Genomic DNA, 23,489 nt, shown 5'->3' with positions numbered 1-23,489 from the left:
TTTGATTAAAACAATCAAGAGTTAATCTATCTAGTAGAAATAAATCTTAATATTTGCAAAATAAAAAATAAGTTATGAATTAAAGTATCTAATCTAAATTTCTTTCAAACCAATTTTAATGTTTACTCGAATAAAGTACCAATTCGATCCCTGTCATTTTTATGAATGACAATGTGATTCCTGATAAAAAAAATGCTCCACTTCGACCTTTATTCCTGTGCTCCATCCTCCAACTCGGTCCTTTTGGCACTTTTGTCGTCAAAGATTAACGGAATTTGGTGAGGTAGCACATTAAGCTGATGAGTTAGAGGCTTAAGATGGTGATGGTGATGTGGATATTAGATAATAGTGTGGTTTGTTAGAAAGGACAGTGACCTATTTGTCCTATTCCATGCAGGCAAAAACGACGTCATTTTACTCCTCCTGAAGATGTATAGTTTTGCGGATAATAGTAGTTTCCATAAAAACCCTTTCACCCTCTCTCACAATTACAAGAAAACCCTAGCAGAGAAAGCATCTCTCCATCGAAGCAGTGGTGATCGTGCGAAGTTTGAGGGGAGTGCTGACAGTGTTGCTGACAAGGTTGCTAATGGAGTCAAACACAATGTCATTGACAGAGCTTGGACGACTATTGATGTCTCGGACTGTTAAAGTAAGAATCACTATTCCATTGCCTCTTTATGTTTTGTGTTGTACGTGGTTCTGAGTCTGACATGCAACCATTGATGTCTGCAATCTAGTAGTGGTCTAGGGAGAAGAAATGATAACTATTAGTTTGTGAATGTATTAATGTGATTAGAAATTGACGTTTTGATTCAGAATTAATTATGTGACTGAGAAATGGTTAATGTGACTAGTCTTAGATTTAAAATTTGTTTTGGGTTTAGTGATTTTGAAAGAGGTAATTAATTAGGTAAAGTAAAATCAAGAGTATTTTAAAAAAGTTTGATAAAACTATAGTTTCCTTGAGTATGTTAATTATTCGCATTTTATTCATGACTTTTATGGCATTTTCATTCTCTACTGAAAACGTGTGGTTTGTTCTCACCCCAAAATCTTCCACCCTTTCAGTGACACATGTTCGAAGACTCAGTATGAGACCGCGGACGAATAGTTAGAATTGTTTAAAAGTTAAGTTGTTTTCGTAGAGTTCCCTCACCTTTATTGATTAGGATTTTATTTTAGCCAAAGGGATAAGCAATGTATTCGAGTTTTATATTAAATTTATTTGTATGACATTTATTATTAGTAATAATTATGTGATTACTATTACTTGGAGATCTTTGATATATGATTTTAATTAATAAAAATAAAATTTTCAGGCATTTTCTTAAAAATTGAAACATGACATCGAACTAAAGACTCAATATTTAATAGTTAATAAGAAAAATAGAGAGTTAATCTAAAATGAATTGAGAATTTCAAAAATCATTTTGGACATTATCTCTTTTAAATTAATATTCAACCAACAATAATTTACACTCATATTTATAAATATTTACATAAAAAATATTTTTATATTTATATTTATTATAATTTACATACTGAATCAATATAATTTATATTTTTATTTTTATTTTATAAAATTTTTATACATAAAATAATAAAATTTATTTATTAAAAATAATTTAGTATTTATACTGACCAAATAATATCTAAAATTACGCAATTACCCATCCCAGGTGTTATTTTTTATTTGTCATAAATCATAATTGCTACTATTTGCTACACACTCCCTCACTCAGTCACACGGAGGCTCGGGGTCGGAGCTCCCAAATCAAACACAAAATCAAAATCAGAACCAGAGGGTTCTTCGAATCTGTGTCTTGTGATGGCAACCCTGGCCCGTTCAAACTCCCTCCTCCTCCACACTGCCGGCGCCGGAGCTGGAATTGCTGCCCACTGCCGCACCCACCTCCTACGCCAATGGGTTCCAATCCACGCAACCAAACTCAACCCCCTCTCTCTACGCTGCAACACATCCTCCTCTCCCACTGCTGGTACTTATCAATATCATCTTCCTAACACTTTCTTTCATTCTTAAATTGATTAGTATGAACATGGCGCGCACATACAGTAGGAGGTGTAAGAGCTCAGGTTGCAACTGAGGCGGAAGCAGGAATTCCAGCTAGCCAGAATGCGGAAGCGCCCGTTGTAGTGGTCACCGGAGCTTCCAGAGGCATCGGTCGAGCAATTGCTCTCTCCTTGGGTAAATCTGGTTGCAAGGTTACTCATTCGCATTTGTTTTTTTCCCTCAATCTCATCTTGTACACAATTTCATTTTATTTTTTATATCTATATAACAAGCAAACTTGCCTCCATAGATGTAATATTGGCATAGCTTTCTCTCAGTTCTGCAATTCAGCTATTTTGTTATTTTTTTTTTATATTATTACAGGTGCTGGTCAACTATGCAAGGTCATCCAAGGAAGCCGAGGAGGTTTCCAAGCAGGTACATGGCTTCCATCTAAATTTATGTTTAATTTTGTAATTCGGTTTGAAACCATGCACTGTCTATGTTTTTATGTTGTTGATGTTTATGTTATGAATCTTTTTTGTGTTAAACACATATAGTGTTCATGGTCTGAGTTGATCCTTGGGACAAGAGATGACAATCCTGTGCTGCGGTTACTTTGATATATTTATTCACAAGCAATAATATTGAAACTGAGGTATCCTGCGACCTCAGCCTGTTTATACTGACTGACTGACCTGTAGTAATTTCTTTGATCATTACTTGCAGATCCAGGAATTCGGTGGACAAGCTCTTACATTTGGTGGAGATGTTTCCAATGAGGCTGATGTGGAGTCTATGATTAAAACTGTGAGCAAATATTTATAAAGCATTAGATTTACATTCTATCTTGGCTGTTTCATAACTTCAATGTATGCAGGCTGTTGATACTTGGGGAACAGTTGACGTGTTGGTAAATAATGCAGGTAACTTAGATAAATCTCTTGTTCTAGGACTCTTTTCCATAATTACAAATTTCAAATTTCATATCTAGTAGAAATGAAACTGCATACTCAAAATACTATCTCATTGTTTTAGGAATTACTCGAGATGGCTTGTTGATGCGGATGAAGAAATCACAATGGCAGGAGGTTATTGATCTAAATCTCACTGGTGTTTTTCTTTGCACCCAGGTATTAAGTTCAGAATTTGAGTACATGTTATATTAAGTATACTTCTCTTTTAGAGGAGCTGACATGGTTTATTTTTTGCAGGCAGCAGCTAAAATTATGATGAAGAAGAAGAAGGTGACATCACACTTCAATCTCCTCCCTACATCTTTTCATGTCATATGTTTGTCGATGGTGGGAGGAAATGTTGTTGGATACAGCCCTATGGGCTTCAACTTGATCTTTGTCCTCATCAAATCATCTGTCCTGACTAAAATTCCTGCGTAAAATAACTAGAAGTGTTTTTCTTTTCTTTTTCTTCTGTTTTTAATTTTTATTGGTAGGGGGCTGTAATTTGGAAAAAGTTATCAGTCAACCACTGCAGTCTTTATTATTTGAAAAATTACAGCTAGCGTTTGCTAAAGCACTCTACTTTTATATCTCTGTTCTCTGGTGATTTTGCAGGGAAGGATAATCAATATTGCATCAGTTGTTGGTTTGGTTGGGAATGTTGGACAAGCCAATTATAGTGCTGCAAAAGCAGGAGTAATTGGCCTGACAAAAACAGTTGCAAAGGAATATGCTAGCAGAAGCCTCACTGTAATTTACAATAATAATTTTCTGCCTGATGTCAATATGCAGTTTTATATAGGTTGATGGAATTTTACTGAAAACACCGACATTTCCTCACAGGTTAATGCAGTTGCCCCAGGGTTTATTGCATCTGACATGACTGCCAAGCTAAGCGAAGACATTGAGAAAAAGATTCTGGAGACAATTCCTTTAGGTGAGCATGACCAAAATATTTTTAGCCCCGAAGCACATGTAGCAACAGTTTAAAACAGTTGATAATGCTTTGTAACATTCTGTTTCAACCTTATATTCAGGGAGATATGGCCAACCAGAAGAAGTTGCTGGACTTGTGGAATTCTTGGCCCTCAATCCTTCTGCTAGTTACATCACTGGCCAGGTCCTTTATTTCCTTAGCGGTTTTTCTAGATATAGAACTAGTCTGATAACCTATCCCATTATATATAGTAGATTATGTGACTTATGTTATTTACATGTAATGTTTTTCCCATTCATCTTGTATGTGCTGTTATAAACCGGAACTGCTCTATTGCAGGTGTTCACTATTGATGGAGGCATGGTGATGTAAGTCAGTAATATGCTTCCTTTAGCAACTTGAGTTCTACGCGTAAAGTTCATACCAATAGGCAATAGCCACAGAAATTCAACTTCTTTCATATGGTGATAGTTCATTGTATGCTGATTTTTGCTCCAGTGTTATACTTGGTGACTTAATCCTATCATTTTTGTTTAGCTATTAAAAGGCTTCTAATTCGGATGAATTTGGCATCTTACTACATGTTGGTGAGTCTTCATCCTAATGCATATGAATACTCATCTTCTCTTCTTCTACAATAATAATAATAATAATAATAATAATAATAATAATAATAATAATATGCCGTACCATTATTGCATTCTTGGTGGGAATAATATGGTTGTCTGCATATAAAATAGAAAAATCACTTGTGACAGACAACTCTTCATCTTGATGGGTTGCAAATCTCAAAGAAACTACATGTTATGTACAGAATTCTTGTATGTGTTGTGTAGACGAATGGCAAAATATGTAAAGAATCCTAAACAAAATTGATTTTTAAAGGCCTAAAAAACATGAAAGATTTTGCACCCTATTGTAAAAGATCCGAGCATGCTCTAATAGTTCCTACTCGATTTGAACTAGAATCTACAGCTAGCTGCCTAGCTATCAACTAATAGATTATTCGAACAAAGCAATCATTGAGGGTGCTACCCTTGAAACAATAGCTCAGGAGAAGAACTTGTAGTTATGGATTGAAATGATGATGTTTCTCAGTGCTCCAATTGGGGATACTGTCATCAAAAGTACCCCAATCACAATGCATGTCTGAAATATAATAAAATCAGGTCAAAGTCTGAGCGTAATTACTAAAACTAAGAGGAGACTGTTCAAGGATTATTGACAGGGGTCAGTTAACATACCCAATTTACTATCCAAGACAAGCTAAATCTCTTAGGTTTGTAAACTCTAAGCCATATTATGCAAGGCAGCTGCAAGTAGGAAGAATGCAACACTAAGTATTTGATAATATATGATGACTACTAGGTCTTCTTTCTTAGGTGATTTGATTATATAATATGTGAAAAGGAAAAACAAATGCTTTGCTTATATACTTACGAAGTATGATGTTGGGGCAAAGGCAAATCCTCCAAGAAATCCAAGAAGTGAACCAAAGAATGGGACGCATATAGCAATTGCCATTGTGAATGCTGTAACAGTGGGATAAAATGTACTTAATCTAGATAGCAGTTCAAAATTCAAGCTAAGAAAAAGAGGGTCCATAAGCAATCACCTCACATACCTACAAATAGAGTGCGGGCAACTAATCGAAGTGTGAAGCATGGGGGGAACTTAAACTGCTTCACTAATAAGGTTTCCATCATATCAAACACTGGCATAGAATATACCTGTTGTTTCCATAGAACACATGAGAATGCTGATTGAATAAAAAGCACAAGAAGTCAACGAACTGAAAAATGAAACTACCTGGTAGCCACCAACAACATGGACAATAACAAACATGTTAGCAGCAGCAATGAGCCAAATAGGGTGCTCAAGAGTGATGAGGATGTTATCTTCAACCGAGTTTCCAAATACATAGTATCCAATGAAGGCAACAGGGAAGTAGCAGATTGCCACTCCTATGTATGCAAGGATAACTCCGTTCCACATTGGTTTCTTGGAAGGCACTTCTTCGGTTGAAGGCATCGTTGCTTGGATTTCCAGAACTACATTGTGGCCTGCATAGGCGAATGCTACATCTCCCAAGGCAGTCATGAAGTTGAACACACCATCTGCTGTGCTCTTTGAGTTGTAGCCATAATCCACATTTGGTTGAACTCCCTTCATAAGTGAAGCCACCCAAGCAATAGTTGAGTAGCTGTAATGTATTAATGTTGAAATCATTTTCATGTAAAAATAATAGTGGAGATGTAAAAATGTCTTAACAAAACACTATAAGAAGATTGATGATATATATATAAAGGAATTTGAATTACGCAATAGACATGATGGCTGCAGCTAGAGAGACAGCAGAAATAGAGTTGAAGCTGGGGCATTGACAGAGTACAAAGTTGACAGATGCAAAGATCATAATCCAATAGGAGGTTCTGATGTCTTTGCATGTGGGACAAACGGTGCCATAAAACTTCTTAAGAGATTTGCCTCCAGTGACCATATAAACAATGCATGTGCCAACCTCAACAAGTAGCTGTTGGGGAACCACGATGTATAGGCCAAGCTTTTCACCAAAGGCATACTGCCCTAACTCGTGGTACCGGTCGAATCTCTTGCCGGGAACCATTTCGTGCATCTCAACCATTTGCCATAGTGTGAACAAGGTGATGATCCATGACAATAGCATTGCAACCACGCCAGGACCCCTAAATTCAAACACCAAGATTAACAAGGTAAACTATACCCATGAAAAAAGATATAAAAATGCTATTTGTACACTAAAATCAACTACAAATATATATATGCATAAATATATGTATCCTTCAATTTATTTTCAATATATATTTATATTGAAACATGTATTTTATACTAGTAGCTAATTTTGATCGCCAAATTTAGTGTACACTTAGCATAGTTTAGATAAGTATTTAATTTGTATAATTTTAAAAGATTTATTTATTCACGATATTTATTATGTAATTTTTTAAATTTTTATCCATAATAACATAATTTTAAAAAATAGAATAATGTAATATTAGTTTGATTCAGCTGAATTTTCTTAGTTTTTATAAGAATAATTTTATCCAATTATATTATTTTCAATCTTTATTATTGAGATAATTTTTTATAAAAATAATTCTATCTATTAGAATTTATTATTTTTGGTCATCAATTAGTCGTTAATATTTAAAAGTGTGAATGAAAATATATTATTGAATTATTAAACTAAATTAATGACTAAAAATAATGACAAAAAATAATAAAATTTGATGAATTTTTAGTATTTCTCTTTTTCTTTGTTTATGTTAGAGTCATAAGGAGGAGGTATATCAAATTCAAGATTGCAAGATAGGAAGAGTACTTTGGTTTTTAAAGTACTTTGATAAATTTAACATTATAAAGTAGAAAGCGATTATTTTATTTTGGTGATTACTATCTGAAGATAGTAACTAGATGAAAACATATTATATTAAATAATTTAATTAAATATGTTAAATCATTTAATTATTATTTTCATATAAATACATTTTTATTCGATTTTGTTTTAGCTACACCTACACAGACATGGGAGTTCACGTTCAAACTAAACAAGTGAACAACTAATGATTTCACGCATTTATGATGGATCTATTCTCGTGAGATGTGGCAGTTTTCATTTGTCCTAATAGATCTACTGAAAGAACTTCACAACCATTATTAATACATCGATTTTCATAACTGTCTAGGAATATCTAATTATTTTATAAACAAGAGATGCTTGACATTTATTTTGGGAACAAATATACATTTTTTTCCATGTATAAAAGGTAACATTGTCAAGATTTCATTTGTAACTTTATAAATAGGTAGAGACTTGTGTGTAGTTGTATTCATATGAAGTTAATAGTCTTTATATAATTTAATATGTTTGATTAAATTACTATCTAACGGTCTTCATTCATGCGAATTTATACTTAAATATGATACACACTTAATGACTAAAAATTAGTGGGTAGCATACTTAATGAGTAATAGTTAGGGCATGATTATTACCAGCCCATCTTTGACATGGCATAAGGAAGGCTGAGGACACCAGCACCAACCATGGCGGTGAGGTTGTGAAAAGCAGAGTACCACCATTTGCCATTTCTGGAAGCAGTGACAGGAAGCCAATTATCAATGGCAGACTTTCTTGAATCGTTAGTCATTTCTAATTTGCAAACAAAATCTTGTTCAAACTAAACTAGTTAAGCTATATATATAATATGGATAAGTACACAGATCTTTATAATCGGGTAAAAGACGCGGTCTTCAGTTCTGTTATTCTGTAACTGCCGTAGCAAAGTATGTCTGGTAGTTGGATAATGTAAGCTAAACATAGAAAAACAGATGCATTACTTCTTGCTACCATCACCTATTTTCTCTCTCAGTTATTTATTATTGCTTGGTCTACCGTACATTTTGATCAAAGTGTCATACTTCTGATCCTTCTTGATATGTTATGGTCACATTTATCCGAGTTTCTTGAAAGGCCACTGCTACAGTGGTTCATTAGTGGGAATTAAAAGTGACCAAAAAAAAAAGTATTACTATTGATTAACTAAACTTTACTTGTATGGTTTTATTGGTGGTTGATTTTGTATTTAATCTTCTTGACTATCTAGCATTACTAGTTGCATAATTGGTTTGTTATAAATGATAGTGCTTTAATATGAATTTATTTACGACTTCAATTTTTCTTTTTTAATATGTGAATCTATGTATTCATATATTATGATTTATGAATGGCCAAACCTAGAAGTATATGCCTCGCGTAGACATATAAACACCAGAAGGTTCGATTAAATATTAACTGTAGAAATCATTAAAAAATAAAATAATTGTATGCCAAAATCAACAGAAATATAGATGCATATATTTTATTTATAATTATATTAAAATATACAAATGTCTAATATATATTCAGGGACGGACTCAGAGGGGGCGAGTAGTGGCCTCGGCCCCCAAAGTTTTAGAAACTATATTTATATATGAGATATGTATTTAAAAAATAAAAAATATTATATAATTTAATGTTTTTATATGTATTATTTTTTATTATGTGATAGATTTATGTCTTAATTATTTAATTAATTCACTAATATTTTTCATTTAACTAATTTAATATCATACCCTCAAGTCTTTGTAACTTTTAAATTAATTTTTATATAATAATCTCTATATTTATTTAAAAAAATTATTTATTTATTTTATATTAATATATTTAAAATTTATATTATTATATTAATAATAACTTACGTAGTTATATTTTGGTAATCATATTATATAATAGATATTCTTTTCTTATAAAAAATACTTATTTTATTCTAAATTTACGTTGTTGAAAGAAAAAATTTTATAAAAATATCTTATATCTTGTGTTTTATAAAGGTATTGTGTCTTTCAAATAATTAATAATTTATCCATTATTTTCAAATTTTTAAAATTTTTTGAAAGAATTAATTTTAATTAATAAGATATGTGATAATTTTTAACTAAACACGCTATAAATTATTAGTACTTTATAATTTTATAATGTACTATTGATGTTGTTATATTTTTTTTATGTAACCATCATATTAAAAATAAAATTGTGACAAAAAATTTATAATTATATATATATATATTTATTGATAAATCTTTTAAAAAACTAACTCTAATAATTATATGTTAATTATTTTTATAAAATAAAAAAGATTTATCTAAAATTCGTCCCCTTCATATTAAACTTTCTGGATCCGTCATGTATATATATTGAAATGTACTTCATTATTTTAATGCAATTCTCCTCCCTTTTATTATCTCTTTTCTCCTATATAAAATAATGAATTATTTTTTTAAGTTTTTATTATTGTTCATCTTACTAGTTTTTATATTTTTCATTTGTAGTTTAAATTTTATAAGGAATATAAATACAAAAGCTAACTTTCAAGTTTCAACAAGTAAATCTTGAGAAGCATTTATTAGTATTCCTACTCATATTTGGAGTTGGCTTCTCAAATACAGTTGAACATTGAGCACGTTATATCATCAATACATAAGCTCCAACAAACATAAATGATTACAACTTGAGCTAGAATATATTCTTTTTGACAAAATGATTCATGCTGAATATCATTTATGTAACTAAAGAACTGAGATTTGTCCTAGTGCAGCTATTTGCACCCTCAAAAGCCTGCTCTTGTGCTCCAAAAGAAAAATACTTATTCATCATTTTCTTATTGAAGGAACCTTGCCTGAAGTTCAACTGTGGTGTACAACAATCTATATCAACACCCTTATGTTCTTGAAGACTATGAGTTGAATGAGCAGCATTAGCAATAGGCACATATGGCTTTACCTGAATTACCCCTTGCATTAGGCCTGCAGCAAAATAACTTCTACTGGATGGACTTGGGAGATTGGTCATTATAGGTAATGTTCTCTTGTTGTTTGGAAGGGAACACAGTTTTGAGTATCTTTGCCTTAATGGAATTGGAATGTCTTCCAACTCTTTACTTGAGATGCAAGAAGAAGCCACAGAATCGTCATCTTGAATTTCTGATACTGCCTTTTTAGTCTCTCTTCCTCTAGGCCTCCCGAAAAGGAACTTTAAGCGCCTTTTCGCATCGTTGATAGGACTAGACTTGCTGCAATGTGGAGAATCAGCTAGCTTGTAATCATGCGGTTCACTGCTTGACCATGAATTTGACTCCACACTTGCCTGATCAAAATTGTCATCATAGGATTTCTCAATGCCTGTGTACAAGAATATCTCACCATCCGGTACCCTGAATGAAATGCCAGGACTTGTTACAATGCCATGATTCTTCAGATGAGTAACAAGAGTATTTCTTGCTATATAATCCTGACAATTAGAGATGCCACCGGCTGAAATCAACTGCTTGATCAAGATTTCAGATGATGCTGATTTCGACCTCTGCTTCAAATGATCCAAGGGGGTCATGCCATCCGCATCGCGAACGTTCAAATCAATTGATGGAATGGACATCAGTAATTCCACTATTTCACATTGGATGTTATGAATCACAGCTACGTGAAGAGCTGTTCTTCCATCATTGTTCTTGATATTTATGATGTCCTGCATGTCCACAATCTTTCCACTAATCAATTGGTTCATGAGCTCAGTGTGCTTGTCTAGTCTTCGGAATCCAGGGCTTCTGAAACCAGCCACTGCCATGTGAAGAAAAGTATCTCCATAATGATTGGTTAGGGATGCTAATGAGGGTGATGCTTGAACCAGAATCTCTACCACAGGTAAGTAACCCCTGTAAGAAGCCACATGTAATGCTGTATTGCCTTGTACATCAGTTGAGTTGATAATATCAGATGACTCAATTAAGTTTCTCACTACCTGTATCATGAAAATAAGTACAAGGTTATATGGATGATTGGTTTCTAACCCCAAATCAAGTGCAAAAAGATATTACAAGAATTTCTACAGGATTAGAAGAACACTAGAACATCGCACTAAAAATCTTACAATTCGCTGTCAACTTTGAACCTGATCACTGTTCAATGTTGCTAACAAGAAAAGATTTATGCTTTTTCATTCTCCCCTAAGTAAGAAATTTTGTGATAATCCCAAAGGGATGGTAACATTAGCATCAAAATGTAACCCAAAACTCCTAGCAAGTTTTAACCACTTTGATGTGCTTAGATTTACTGCGAAAGTTGTATTTTTAAGACCTTTGACTGGGTGGGACAGTTTCTACTTTCTACATAAAAGGTCCAGAGTCATAGACCACAATTTATGGGGACCATGCTGCTACTTAAAGCATACTGAGCAGGTTTTAATGCATACTTCTTGAGAATTATTATACATCTCTTTTCACTTCTTTTTTTTTCCCTTTTACAGTTAAAGTTTATTCAGACTGAGCTGGTCAAATGAAGAAAACTGTATTCAAGTAATCCATAAAATTATTATAAGATTTTGAACAATCACTAAGAATCTGATATGTAATGTCCCATATGATTTCTCTTCCAAGATCAACATTAAACAAGTAGAAGAACTCATGAATTTTGTTTGGCCTCACCTCAACTTGGCCTCTGCCAGCTGCTGAATGCAAGACAGTACACCCTTGAGAATCTCTGTAGCACAAAATCTCAGAAACATTTTCCACAAGCTCCTTCAGCATTTCCCAATTCCCTCCTCTTGCAGCAGCATGAATTGCTCTATTCACCATCTCTCTCTTGAAAACACCACCATCACCATGATGTTCTTCACTCCCAGAGAGTGCAGAATCAAGCAAGAGCCTGAACACCACACAATTCTTGCTCCTTGCAGCAGCATAGAGTATGTCAGTGACACCATACTCTCCCTCACCAAAAACAAGCAAAGGGTCTCTCCTCAACAATTCCTTCACAAATTCCACATCCCCTGCTGAGGCTGCAGTGTAGAGAAGCCATCCACCATAGCCAGCACGGATGAGGGAGTTGTACTTGTGTTCCCTTCTTCCGTTCTCACATTCAAGCATGAGGTTCCTTGCAACCTTGGAGCGGCAACTTGCAACATCTTCAAATTTAGCCTCATCATCCCAAACGGCTTCAAGGCGGCGAATTCTACGGAGGGAAGTGAGCTTGATGAGGAGGTTGGTGTCAAGGTGGAGAAGCTCAGCAACAAGATCATAGAGGCCATTTGCTGCAGCCCAATCAATGGGGGCTGCATACCACCACTGGTTTCCTGTGCTCTCCCAACGAAGAGGGAAGCATGATGGAGAAGCCATGACACCCCCAGTAACTAAAACATTGAAAGACACAAACTTATTTGGAGAATAGAACAAGCAAGATTCTATATCTTCAGACAAAACTCACCATAATCTTCTATATTCACTCGAAAACTGGGCATAATGGGGGGTAGAGACACAAACACAAATTTTCTATCTTGTTTATGTTTAGTATATGGCACTTACCTAACAGAACATAAATGAATAAAGTGAAACCACACAGCACTAAGAGAAGCAAATATATGCTTATTCAGTTATTCTCTTGGGTTGGAAGTTGTTGAAAAGCTAGTAATATATGCTTATTCTCTTGGATTGAAAGTTGCTGAAAAGCTAGTAGGTCGAAAAGTAAAAGTAGGGGGGGTAAAAAAAAGGAACAAAGGTATGAGATTAACCTTGTGAACAGTGAATAGTGCAAGATTGGTAGCCAAACTATGGACTATAGGATGCCGTAACTGGATAGCATGAAGAAGTTGGTGGCTAGCAAGGAAAAAGAATGCAAAAAAATACAGAAAGATACCAAGTATAAAGTGTTGGCATAGTGCATTAGATGACAAAAGGAAAGGAATTGTGGGTGAGGTTCAATGCAACTGTTCATCCATGGTGGTGGAGGAAAAAGTTAAAAGGAAGGCATAGGAAGATTATGATTCTCTGGTCCGTGAATACCAAGGCCAAAATAATGTTTTAATAAATTATTATAAGAATCATAGACCCCACCATTATGGTGCTTGTCTTCATTCACTTTCACTTGAGGAAACTTGATTCTGTCATTTAACAGCAGACCATGGAGCACACATGTAGCCGGTTACATACGGGAAAAAAGATCAAACACATAGAGTGCACAAAATTTTTTATTCCTAGTTTAAGGTGCAAATCTATCCGATTTTTTTTTTTTCGTGTATAATAGACGGAGAGGAGTGTTTTACAGAGAGTGGATCTCTCTAATGAAAAAAAAAAAAATAGATAGTATTTAATATTTAATCTTATTTTTTATTATTATTTTTTATTTAATTTTGATTCTACTTATAAAATTAAATATGAAAGATCACATTTTATTCTCTCGAGTATTAAAAAAATGAAAAGGATCCGTTTACTGTTTTATATATGATTATTATGTATTTTGTTTTAGATTTTTTTTTATATTTATATATGTATTAAATTCACAGTTTTAAACTTCATTGAATTAATGAATTTGAGTTTTTTATTTATTGAAAAATTGAACCTGTCTATATAATAATAATAAAAAAAGTCACATGTCATTAAATGAATATCCATTCATATCACAACACTTTTTTTTAATGTTAATTTAGAATTATATCTCATTAAAATTTTATTAAAAAATTATTAAAAAAATTATTAAAAAAAAGAAAGAGTTCAATATCATTTGTTAAGAGGATGATCTCGTTAAAAATTTTATAAAAAAAATTTAAGAAGGACAAAAACCTGACCAAGAAAAAAAATTACCGTCTCTCTCCTCTTGTCAATATTATTTAATATCTTAAAATTGGTGCATCTCAATTTAATATACCAATTTTTCAAAAGAATATTTTGAAAGTGACTTTGTAAATAAATCTGTCAGATTATCGCTTGAACGAATTTATTGGATATCAATTGTTCCTTGATTTTGAAGGTTACGAGTGAAGAAGAATTTACAAAAAATATGCTTTGTTTTATCACTTTTAATGTGTCCACCCTTAAGTTGAGTAATGCATGTTGTATTATCTTCAAACAGAACAGTTGAAATATTTTTCTATCAGTCAGTCCACATGATGATAAAATATATTGAATTGAACTCTCTTTCGTAGACTTCCGTGATATAGTTGTATCACCATATGTGAATATGTATCCTATTTGAGATCTTCTTTTGTGTGGATCAGACAAGTATCATACATCTTCATATCCAACTAATTGTGACTTGGATTCATATGGATAAAATAGTCTCATATCAATTGTTCCATGAAGATATTGAAAATTTTGGTTGATTCTATTCCAATGTCTTTTTGTTGGAGAGGAACTATACCTTACTAGTAAATTCACAGCAAAAGATATGTCACGTTGTATATTAGCAAGATACATTAATGCTCCGATGACACTGAGATATAGTACTTCAAGATTAAGGATACTTTTATTTTCTTCTTTGGGACAGAATTTATCATTTTCCACATCAAAAGATCTTACGATCATTGAGGTACTTAATGAATGTGGTTTATCCATATAAAATATCTTTAAGATGTTTTCTGAGGTCCAGACAAAATTTAGTCTTTTCAAGATTTTTTATCTAAAACTCGTCTTTTAGAGTTTTTATAATTATTGGAATCTCTTCAGGGATTTAAATCATCAATGTATACAGCAATCTATTCTTAATATATAAAAGTAGATACATAAGCATGCACTACATTATTTTTGAGATATTTCTTTCCTCCTACTAATGCCATGTCAGCAATATTGCTTACTTGGCACAACTTTAGAATCAACCACTCAATTCTTGCCAAATCAACTATTATTTTCAAATCAGCAAAAAAATAAAAAATAAAATATACAAATAAAAAACTAAAAAATAGAATCTAATAAATTTGTAACCTACAAATACATTGAATTCATATTCCTATATTTATTATATCTTACCGTTATAAACAATACAATAAATTTATAACCGCAATAATTAATTTATTACAAATATCATAATAATATTATTAATCATAATAAATTTTACGTTATAAGTATTTAAATTTCATACTATTTAAACTACATATATAAGTCTCTTATCACTCTTCCTTCACATAACATCAAATTTAGCACCAAAAAAATTTATTTCTGAACTGCACATCTCAAACTTACTCAATAGAGCATCATTCTTTCAGAGCAGAACGATTAGAAATCGAATAACTATCCAAGATCTAATGGCCATGCAATGAGAATCTGATGATCAGGTATGACAAAAAAAATCACAGCATGCATCATATATTCATACTTACTCAAATACCATATACCTAATGATAACATAAATTGAATATTGGAATAGGAAAAGATCTTTACAATTTTAGCAACTATAAACGAAATTGATGACAAATTAGGATGGAAATGTGTTAAAATGTAAAAAGTGTCAGAAGAAAGCATATAAAAAAAAGAAACAACTACATTGTGGCATATGTAATCAAACACCACAATATCCAACAATAAGGTATCTCTATATACTTTTCATAATCTCATCTATCAAATTATAAATTATTAATTACTAACACAATACTTATTTTAGGTTCAGAATTCAATTAAAGGTTTTAGATCAAAGTGTTACAACAACTTTTATACTATTTGATGGCGACGTAAAAAAAACTTATTGGACACAATTGCTTCAAATCTAATGACATTTCATAAAAATAATGACATTGAAGCACCACCCAATCAAGAGATTAAGGAGAAAGAAAACCATACAAATTCAACACATATTCGGAAGAAGAATATACATACAAAGATGGAACCAAATAACACAATAGAAAGTGCATCAAACTCAACAATTCATAAAGAACATGTCTTCATAAAAACCTACGACAAAAAGAAGAAAGCACCAACTCTAACAACAACAAAAAAGGAGGACGAGCGTCACATAAGATGACTAAGTCCATCAATTAAAACAAATGCAAAAATCAAACCACTAAATAAAAATGTCACTTTGTACAACTCCAACATCCAAATCTTTTGTACTACAAATTATTTAAAATAAAACACCTTCTAAATTTAACTTCAATTTACACATATTTAATTTATTTGTACAAAACATAATAATTTTTAATATTTATTATATACTATCATTAATTTACCATCCCGCGCATCGCGCAGGTCTCATTCTAGTTATAATAAATTCAGATACAGATTTCTTTACAAAAATACATGGGCAAATATCATTATTTTTGAATTTCTTTTTAGCCAGATACTTAGTAAGATGATTATACTACATTCGTCTAGATTGCTTTAGGCCATATGAATATTGTTCCTACCCTGACCCAACGGTATGGCCCAGGTCCAAATACACCAAAAGGCCCAATCCAAAGATTGGCCTTCGTTATTCACCGACCTCTTCAAAAGAGGTCGGACTCAACACAGACTTCTTTCCAAAGAAGTCGGGCTCAAGAAATAGCTGGCAGATAACACTTATTCAAATAAGTAACTGCCCCTAAAATCTCTCTAACCACTTCTAGAAGCCATATCCCAACAATCCCTAGATAAAGGGACGGTTATCCACCTAAAAAGGTGGCACTACTCCAACGGTGGTTATTGGATCACCACTATAAATACCCTGACACTCCTCAGGTATAACCAAGTTCCAATACATTCTAAACCTGCTTAACCCCATGCTGACTTAGGCATCGGAGTGTCTTTGCAGGTACCACCCCCCATCTCTTGGAACACACAACTCGGAGGCGGCTCCCAGGCGTAAACCAAGTCGGAGACCACACTCCTCCAGCGCTTGGGCCTCAGACAAGCCCAACCACCATCTGGTTCTAGATAAGCTCCGGAACATTGGCGCCGTTGCCGGGGACCTGGAGCTCAACTCTTGATAATGGCGGATGATCAATAACATAGTCAGACAACCACTCGACATGAATAAGATGCAAGCATGTTAAAAAGAAGTTGGAATACAGTTTCTATGGATACCAGAAATCCCGTAAAAACTTCTCCCAATGGGCAGAGGATATCAAATAGGGATGATGATTCTACTTCTACAGTTAAATTGGATTAAAAGAGAAGAAAGCACCGTCCCAAGGCCATTGTAGAAAGCAAACCAAGATGAACTCGAAAGCCAATTGAATAAAAGAATTTTCAATTCAGAAAATTCAATTGGCAAAAGAAGTTACTTGAAAAAAAAAATGAACTCAAAAGCCAATTGAATAGAAGAATTTTCAATTCAGAAAATTCAATTGGCAAAAGAAGTTACTTGAAAAAAAAGATGAACTCAAAAGCCAATTGAATAAAAGAATTTTCAATTCAAAAAATTCAATTGGCAAAAGAAGTTACGTGAAAAAAAAAAGGGACGAACTCAAGCCAATTGAATAAAAGAATTTTCAATTCAGAAAATTCAATTGGCGAAAGAAGTTACGTGAAAAAAAAAAGACAAACTCAAAAGCCAATTGAATTTAAGAATTTTCAATTCAGAAAATTTAATTGGCAAAAGAAGTTACGTATAAAAAAAGAAGGGGAGAAAAGGGAACGTGACTAATCCCAACCTCTTCGTGAAATAGGATGGACAATGACATCTGTGCCGACTTACAATCTCGGAAAAGTCCATGATACCCACTCATGGAATGGAGCAGTTGCATGTTCCAAATTCACAGGTTTTATAAATAAATAAAATATCCCATATTAGTCAGTAATTGAAGAAAGAAGGGAAAACGTTGTTGATAAAAACAATGAAACCTCTCTTTTCAACTTATGCCAAAAAGTGCAGCATCAATCCATTTGAATGCAACCCAATCCGACAATGAAGTGATGAATCCAGTTTTCTCTTCATTGGATTCACATATCAATTACAACAGAGCAGTGAATAACACGAAAAATTCACATGGTACATCTTTCGTTGGTTGCTCACAAATTACATCACTGCCAATGAATATGGAAAGAAATATTCCTGCGGTAGAATTTAATGTTGTTTGCACACCAATAAAGATGGATGTCTTCCAGGAAGAAAACTGGAATCCGATCCAAAGAAAAAAGAAAGTCGGAGTGACAAAGGCCCAGTCTTCATTGGAGGGAATGATGGTCAGACTTTTCTTCAAAGGTCAGATGAGTCGGGAGCTCACAAAGAAAATCCGACCTCTTTTAGAGAGCTCACGAATAAAAGTCCGACCTCTTTTAAAGGTCAGACTTCACAATAAAGTCGGATGAGTTGGGAGCTCACCAAAGAAAATCCGACCTCTTTTAGAGAGCTCATGAAGAAAAGTCCGACCTCTTTTTAAAGGCCAGACTTTACAACAAGGTCGGATGAGTTGGGAGCTCACCAAAGAAAATCCGACCTCTTTTAGAGAGCTCAAGAAGAAAAGTCCGACCTCTTTTAAAGGTCAGACTTTACAACAAGGTCGGATGAGCTGGAGCTCACAAAAAAAAATCCGACCTCTTTTAGATCCCACGAAGAAAGTCCGACCTCTTTTAAAGGTTAGACTCTACAATGAGGTCTAAAACCTCATTGCTCAGAAGAATCCGACCTCTTTAGATCCGACAAGGAAAAAATCCGACCTCGTTTTGGAGTCTGTAAAAAATCCGACCTCTTTCACGATCAACTCTACAATGAGGTCAAAAACCTCGAAGAATATCAGAAAGAAATTCCGACCTCTTTCCAAGCTTAGAAAGAAAAATCCGATCTCTTCTAAAGATCCAAGCTTATGAAGATAATTTGACCTCCTCTGAGGATTCAAGTCTACAAATAAAAATCCGACTTCCTTTAAGAGCTTACAAAGAAAAGTCCGACTTCTTTCTTGAGGTACAACTTCGAGAACCAGATTCCAAGCATAAATGGCCATGAGAAGGTCATACGAAGAAATTTCTCAACTGACAACCTCGTCTTGATCCAAAATGACATCGGGCCAAAAGCGGACGAAGAAAAGCCAACACCAAAATGAAAAGATCCAACAAAGTCACTTAAGACTTGAAAAAGAACTACTACAACATACTCAACTTACTCGAAAACAATCTACCTAGATTGTGCCATGTTTACAACAAAAGGGATACTACAGCTAGAAAGCGCACCTTACTCCTTAATGCACACTTTTTCTGACTTGAAGTGATGAGATCCAAAGTGGCGCAAGAAGTTATAAATGCAAATCGTGGTCCGACCTCATTAAGCCACTTGTACTAAATCAAACTGGCACGGGGCAAAGCCTAAAACGAATTGCACAAATAACTTAAGGACAACGTGATCATAATCAAACATCAACACGAAGAGGATGTAAACCCGACGTCACAACAATTTGTTTAAAACAAATTGAGAAAGGACGGCGATTTATAAGAATGCCTCCTCAAGCCAAGAGATAAGTATCCAACCTTACTAAGTTGACACAACAAGTATAAAACAAGTTATCCGACCTCCCAAAAAGAGAGTCCAAAATAACTTGTAAAAGTCACATAGCAACAAATAGTAAGATTCAAGAATGGCATGACTGAATACTCGAGTCCGACTTTATGAAGCTCGACCTCGAGTAGGGGTACTGGCTTATCATGAAAGCTAAGTCCAAAATTATTAAAAACTAAAGACAACATTCTACAATGATGCTAGAGCACGAAAGAAGAACGTGACCCCCTTCCAGAAACTTGAGAGCAAACTCAGATAAGGAAAGAGCTCTTGAGACAAAGGATAGCTACGAGATTCGCCGCAAAAGACCTCATCTTGATAAGAAAAAATATCAGGCTACTGAGTTCGGGCGAATGAAAGCTGACAACAAAAAGGATAGGACCCTACAAGATTACTGAGGTCTTAGGAAAAGGTTATTACAAGGTGACTGACTTAAACAACACCGAGCTACCAAGGTCGTGGCATGCTTGTAACATGAAAAGGTACTAAAAACGAACTCTACTCCCTGATGTACTCTTTTTCCAACTTCATGAATTTTTCCCAAAAATTAAAGGATTTTTTCTGAAGAAGGGTTTTTAACGAGGTATCGTAGTAGAGACTAAGGGATCATAGATAGTGAAAAACCCTTAGTAGCAATAAAAGTACCTTCGCAAATAAATAAAGATCTTTTATCTCTTATAAATTCCTTCTCGTTTTTTTTTCTTTCTACGAAACGCACCGACTTAAGCTCGACAAAGCGTGAAAATCCGATGAACCGACCTAAATGGTCGTCAGGATAAAACGACGAGGTACAAGTCGGTGTAAAGAGGTTATAAAAGTCGATCGTAATAAACTCGGAAATTATCTGACTTACAAGTCGGAAAAACCGAGAAAAAAGGAAACGCATCGCAAAAATAACCTAAATCATAAGAGCTCAATAAATCAAAAATTGAGTATAAGGAATACCAAAAAGAGATCAGGAAACCTATTGAAAGCACTAAGGCAAAAGGCTGTCCCGAGTTGTTAAGGAAAACTTAACTTAAAGAAAGGGACAGTCAGCCAAGAAAAAGGTTTTTCAAAACAAAGATCAAAAAGGTTTTTTCTAAGATTACTGAAATCTTAGAAAAGGGCTACTACAAAGTGTCTCGAGGGTGAAAAACTACCCAGGTCACAACACACCTCCAACATAAGGAGATAAAACAATTCCTTATGAAAATTGATTTTCTACAATTAACACACACCAATTGAAGCTCGATAAACCACGAAAATCACGGGCCGATCATATAGAAATCGCCTGGATGAAGCGACGAGAAACCAATTGATGGAAAGAAGTTACATATGCGAATTGGAAAGAAAACACCTCGAAACAGCTCAGGGCAAACGGGTTGAAAAAGTTGTGTTTAGAACAAGTCGCAAAAGTAACTTGACTAAATATGCCCCTTGAGGCATAAATACGATCTAACAACTCGATCCACACGAATAACAAATGGATCGTACAAAATCTCAAGCCCACAATCTCATCTCTACAAGTTCTAAAAATAAACGACCTAGTCGTATAAAATGGAACACTTTCACAAAAACAAGTTGTTCCAAGAAAACTCGTTCTAGCATTCACAACAACATAAGGATAACTTGGATTAAACGAGTTATGCCAGTCAACCATATTTTCAACGAAATTGTGTTAAGCACAAGTCGTGTCTATCTAAAAGCAAAGCTTTAAAAGTGGTTTGTATGAAAATGAATCACTTCAACCAAACGACTCGTATAGAAACGAGTTAAAAAGGAAGGATTGTAAACGTTTTTGAACAAAATCGAAACGTAAAAACTATCCTCCAAAACAACTTGGATAAAACAAGTTGTATCATACACAAGGACGACAACCTTGTAAAAACTAGAAAGGGGAGGGAATAAGCATATAATCCCTTCACCTAAGGCGCCAATTTATGCTCGACAAAGCGCAAAAATCATGAGCTGGCCTTTTCAATGGTTGCTCGGATAAAGCGACGAGGTATAAATTGGTGTCCAATGGTTATAATACGGCTTGATGATTTAAAACAACTCAAGCCCATGAGTTGAACAAAATCGAGTAAAAAATAACCATATGATCTAAGTAATTTAAATTGCGCAAAACAACTTGATATATAACGAGTTGTGCTTCAAAAAAGTGACTTGAATAAAAAACAAGTCATCTAGAAAACTCAGAATGAATGAGTTCAACAAAAAAAGGCTTCATTCGAAAATCCTTTTTGCTTGATAGCTCGAGTCCGACTTCATAAAGCTCGACCTCGAGCAGGGGCATAATGGATAAAGCAACGAAGTCCGATGGTTATAAAGATGATCTGATAGTTTAAAAGGACTCAAAATAAACAATTTGTACTTGAAACAAGTTGTGAAGTCCTAAAAAACAGCTCGAATCTAAATGAGTTGTATGAAATTAGATCAAGAAATAGCCACGTTTTAATTAAACGATTTGAAATGGAACAAATCGTAAGACCTTAAAAATACTCGCATTTAACGAGCTAGATGAGGTTATACTAAAAAAATAATTACGAGTTTTGAAATAAACGATTTGTATCAAAACAAGTCGTAAGAAATCAGAATAAGTTTCAAAAAGGTGATTTGTATTAAAACAAGTCATGCATCCTCAAAACAGCTCGAACTGAACGATTTGTACAAAATTAGGATAAGAAATGTTTTCTGGTTAAGCACGATGTGCTAAAACCAGTCATACAAAGCCTACAAGCCTTAAATAACTCAGAAAGAACGAGTTGTACCAATCAGTCTTAGAAAAAAAGACTTGGCCAAAAACAAGTCGTTTAAAGAGGGAAAAGTATTTATAGCACGCCAGGGGCATAAGGGTAAATTGACGCGATCATTAAAGAAACGCGCTGTTACCAATGTAACTGCTCCCACGTGTAAATGCGAAAACCCCAACAGACGCGACGTTTGATTAGACTTGGCGGTTAAGAAATTTAAAATTACGCCAGTTTTAAAAGTCACGTCAGCTACAGACCAAGTTCAATACTCGAATCTAACTCATAAGCAAAAGAGATTGGACTCGAGTAGGGGCACTGTTCCTACCCTGACCCAACGGTATGGCCCAGGTCCAAATACACCAAAAGGCCCAATCCAAAGATTGGCCTTCGTTATTCACCGACCTCTTCAAAAGAGGTCGGACTCAACACAGACTTCTTTCCAAATAAGTCGGGCTCAAGAAATAGCTGGCAGATAACACTTATTCAAATAAGTAACTGCCCCTAAAATCTCTCTAACCACTTCTAGAAGCCATATCCCAACAATCCCTAGATAAAGGGACGGTTATCCACCTAAAAAGGTGGCACTACTCCAACGGTGGTTATTGGATCACCACTATAAATACCCTGACACTCCTCAGGTATAACCAAGTTCCAATACATTCTAAACCTGCTTAACCCCATGCTGACTTAGGCATCGGAGTGTCTTTGCAGGTACCACCCCCCATCTCTTGGAACACACAACTCGGAGGCGGCTCCCAGGCGTAAACCAAGTCGGAGACCACACTCCTCCAGCGCTTGGGCCTCAGACAAGCCCAACCACCGTCTGGTTCTAGGTAAGCTCCGGAACAAATATCTTTGTAATTTGATTGAATATAACCCCTGCGAATATTTATTGAATGGTTTAGATATCTTTAGTACTTCAGGAATTTTCATATAGATACTATAATCTAACGAACTGTATAAATAAGTTGTCACCACATCCATTAGATGCATATGTAGTTTATGGTATGCGGATAAATTGATCAAAAAACACAATATTATTG

At 34.2% G+C, this 23,489-nt stretch overlaps 3 protein-coding genes across 5 annotated transcripts; 1 reads left to right on the top strand and 2 right to left on the bottom strand.

Annotated features, from left to right (window-relative positions):
• Positions 1 to 1,703: 1,703 nt before the first annotated feature.
• Positions 1,704 to 4,475, top strand: LOC112792569 (3-oxoacyl-[acyl-carrier-protein] reductase 4). Of its 2 annotated transcripts, none has more exons than XM_025835855.3 (11): positions 1,704 to 2,000; positions 2,081 to 2,226; positions 2,399 to 2,452; positions 2,744 to 2,824; positions 2,895 to 2,940; positions 3,053 to 3,147; positions 3,229 to 3,261; positions 3,589 to 3,723; positions 3,817 to 3,910; positions 4,011 to 4,093; positions 4,250 to 4,475. In XM_025835855.3, the coding sequence occupies exons 1-11, from the start codon at positions 1,832 to 1,834 to the stop codon at positions 4,280 to 4,282; spliced, it is 969 nt and encodes a 322-aa protein (XP_025691640.1). In that variant the 5' UTR covers positions 1,704 to 1,831; the 3' UTR covers positions 4,283 to 4,475. The 2 variants fall into 2 exon arrangements, with proteins under 2 accessions (XP_025691640.1, XP_025691638.1); XM_025835853.3 differs by having other exon boundaries at positions 2,078 to 2,226.
• A 57-nt stretch (positions 4,476 to 4,532) lies between these two features.
• Positions 4,533 to 8,010, bottom strand: LOC112792568 (lysine histidine transporter 2-like). The gene is made up of 7 exons (XM_025835852.3): positions 7,943 to 8,010; positions 6,232 to 6,615; positions 5,720 to 6,113; positions 5,535 to 5,640; positions 5,351 to 5,442; positions 5,155 to 5,223; positions 4,533 to 5,059 (listed from the first exon to the last, which is right to left on the bottom strand). The coding sequence occupies exons 1-7, from the start codon at positions 7,993 to 7,995 to the stop codon at positions 4,961 to 4,963; spliced, it is 1,197 nt and encodes a 398-aa protein (XP_025691637.1). The 5' UTR covers positions 7,996 to 8,010; the 3' UTR covers positions 4,533 to 4,960.
• A 1,851-nt stretch (positions 8,011 to 9,861) lies between these two features.
• Positions 9,862 to 13,357, bottom strand: LOC112792566 (uncharacterized). 2 transcript variants are annotated; one of them, XM_025835851.3, is made up of 3 exons: positions 13,047 to 13,357; positions 11,965 to 12,668; positions 9,862 to 11,282 (listed from the first exon to the last, which is right to left on the bottom strand). In XM_025835851.3, exons 2-3 carry the CDS (start codon positions 12,652 to 12,654, stop codon positions 10,047 to 10,049), a joined length of 1,926 nt encoding a protein of 641 aa, XP_025691636.1. In that variant the 5' UTR covers positions 12,655 to 12,668; positions 13,047 to 13,357; the 3' UTR covers positions 9,862 to 10,046. The 2 variants fall into 2 exon arrangements, with proteins under 2 accessions (XP_025691636.1, XP_025691635.1); XM_025835850.3 differs by having other exon boundaries at positions 12,841 to 13,309.
• Positions 13,358 to 23,489: the final 10,132 nt, after the last annotated feature.

Source organism: Arachis hypogaea, chromosome 13 (genome assembly GCF_003086295.3).
Source record: "Arachis hypogaea cultivar Tifrunner chromosome 13, arahy.Tifrunner.gnm2.J5K5, whole genome shotgun sequence".
Classification (NCBI taxonomy): domain Eukaryota; kingdom Viridiplantae; phylum Streptophyta; class Magnoliopsida; order Fabales; family Fabaceae; genus Arachis; species Arachis hypogaea.
This window is presented reverse-complemented; position numbering and strand designations above follow the sequence as displayed.

Excerpts from the sequence above, each read along its gene's own strand:
- LOC112792569 (XM_025835853.3), top strand. The coding sequence starts at position 1,832 with ATGGCAACCCTGGCCCGTTCAAACTCCCTCCTCCTCCACACTGCCGGC. Across the intron at positions 2,001-2,077 it reads ATCCTCCTCTCCCACTGCTG|TAGGAGGTGTAAGAGCTCAG; the intron begins GTACTTATCAAT and ends GCGCACATACAG. Across the intron at positions 3,724-3,816 it reads ATGCTAGCAGAAGCCTCACT|GTTAATGCAGTTGCCCCAGG; the intron begins GTAATTTACAAT and ends ATTTCCTCACAG.
- LOC112792568 (XM_025835852.3), bottom strand. The coding sequence starts at position 7,995 with ATGGTTGGTGCTGGTGTCCTCAGCCTTCCTTATGCCATGTCAAAGATG. Across the intron at positions 5,641-5,719 it reads ATGTTGTTGGTGGCTACCAG|GTATATTCTATGCCAGTGTT; the intron begins GTAGTTTCATTT and ends TGGAAACAACAG. Across the intron at positions 5,224-5,350 it reads TTGCCCCAACATCATACTTC|CTGCCTTGCATAATATGGCT; the intron begins GTAAGTATATAA and ends TCCTACTTGCAG.
- LOC112792566 (XM_025835851.3), bottom strand. The coding sequence starts at position 12,654 with ATGGCTTCTCCATCATGCTTCCCTCTTCGTTGGGAGAGCACAGGAAAC. Across the intron at positions 11,283-11,964 it reads CTGGCAGAGGCCAAGTTGAG|GTAGTGAGAAACTTAATTGA; the intron begins GTGAGGCCAAAC and ends TTCATGATACAG.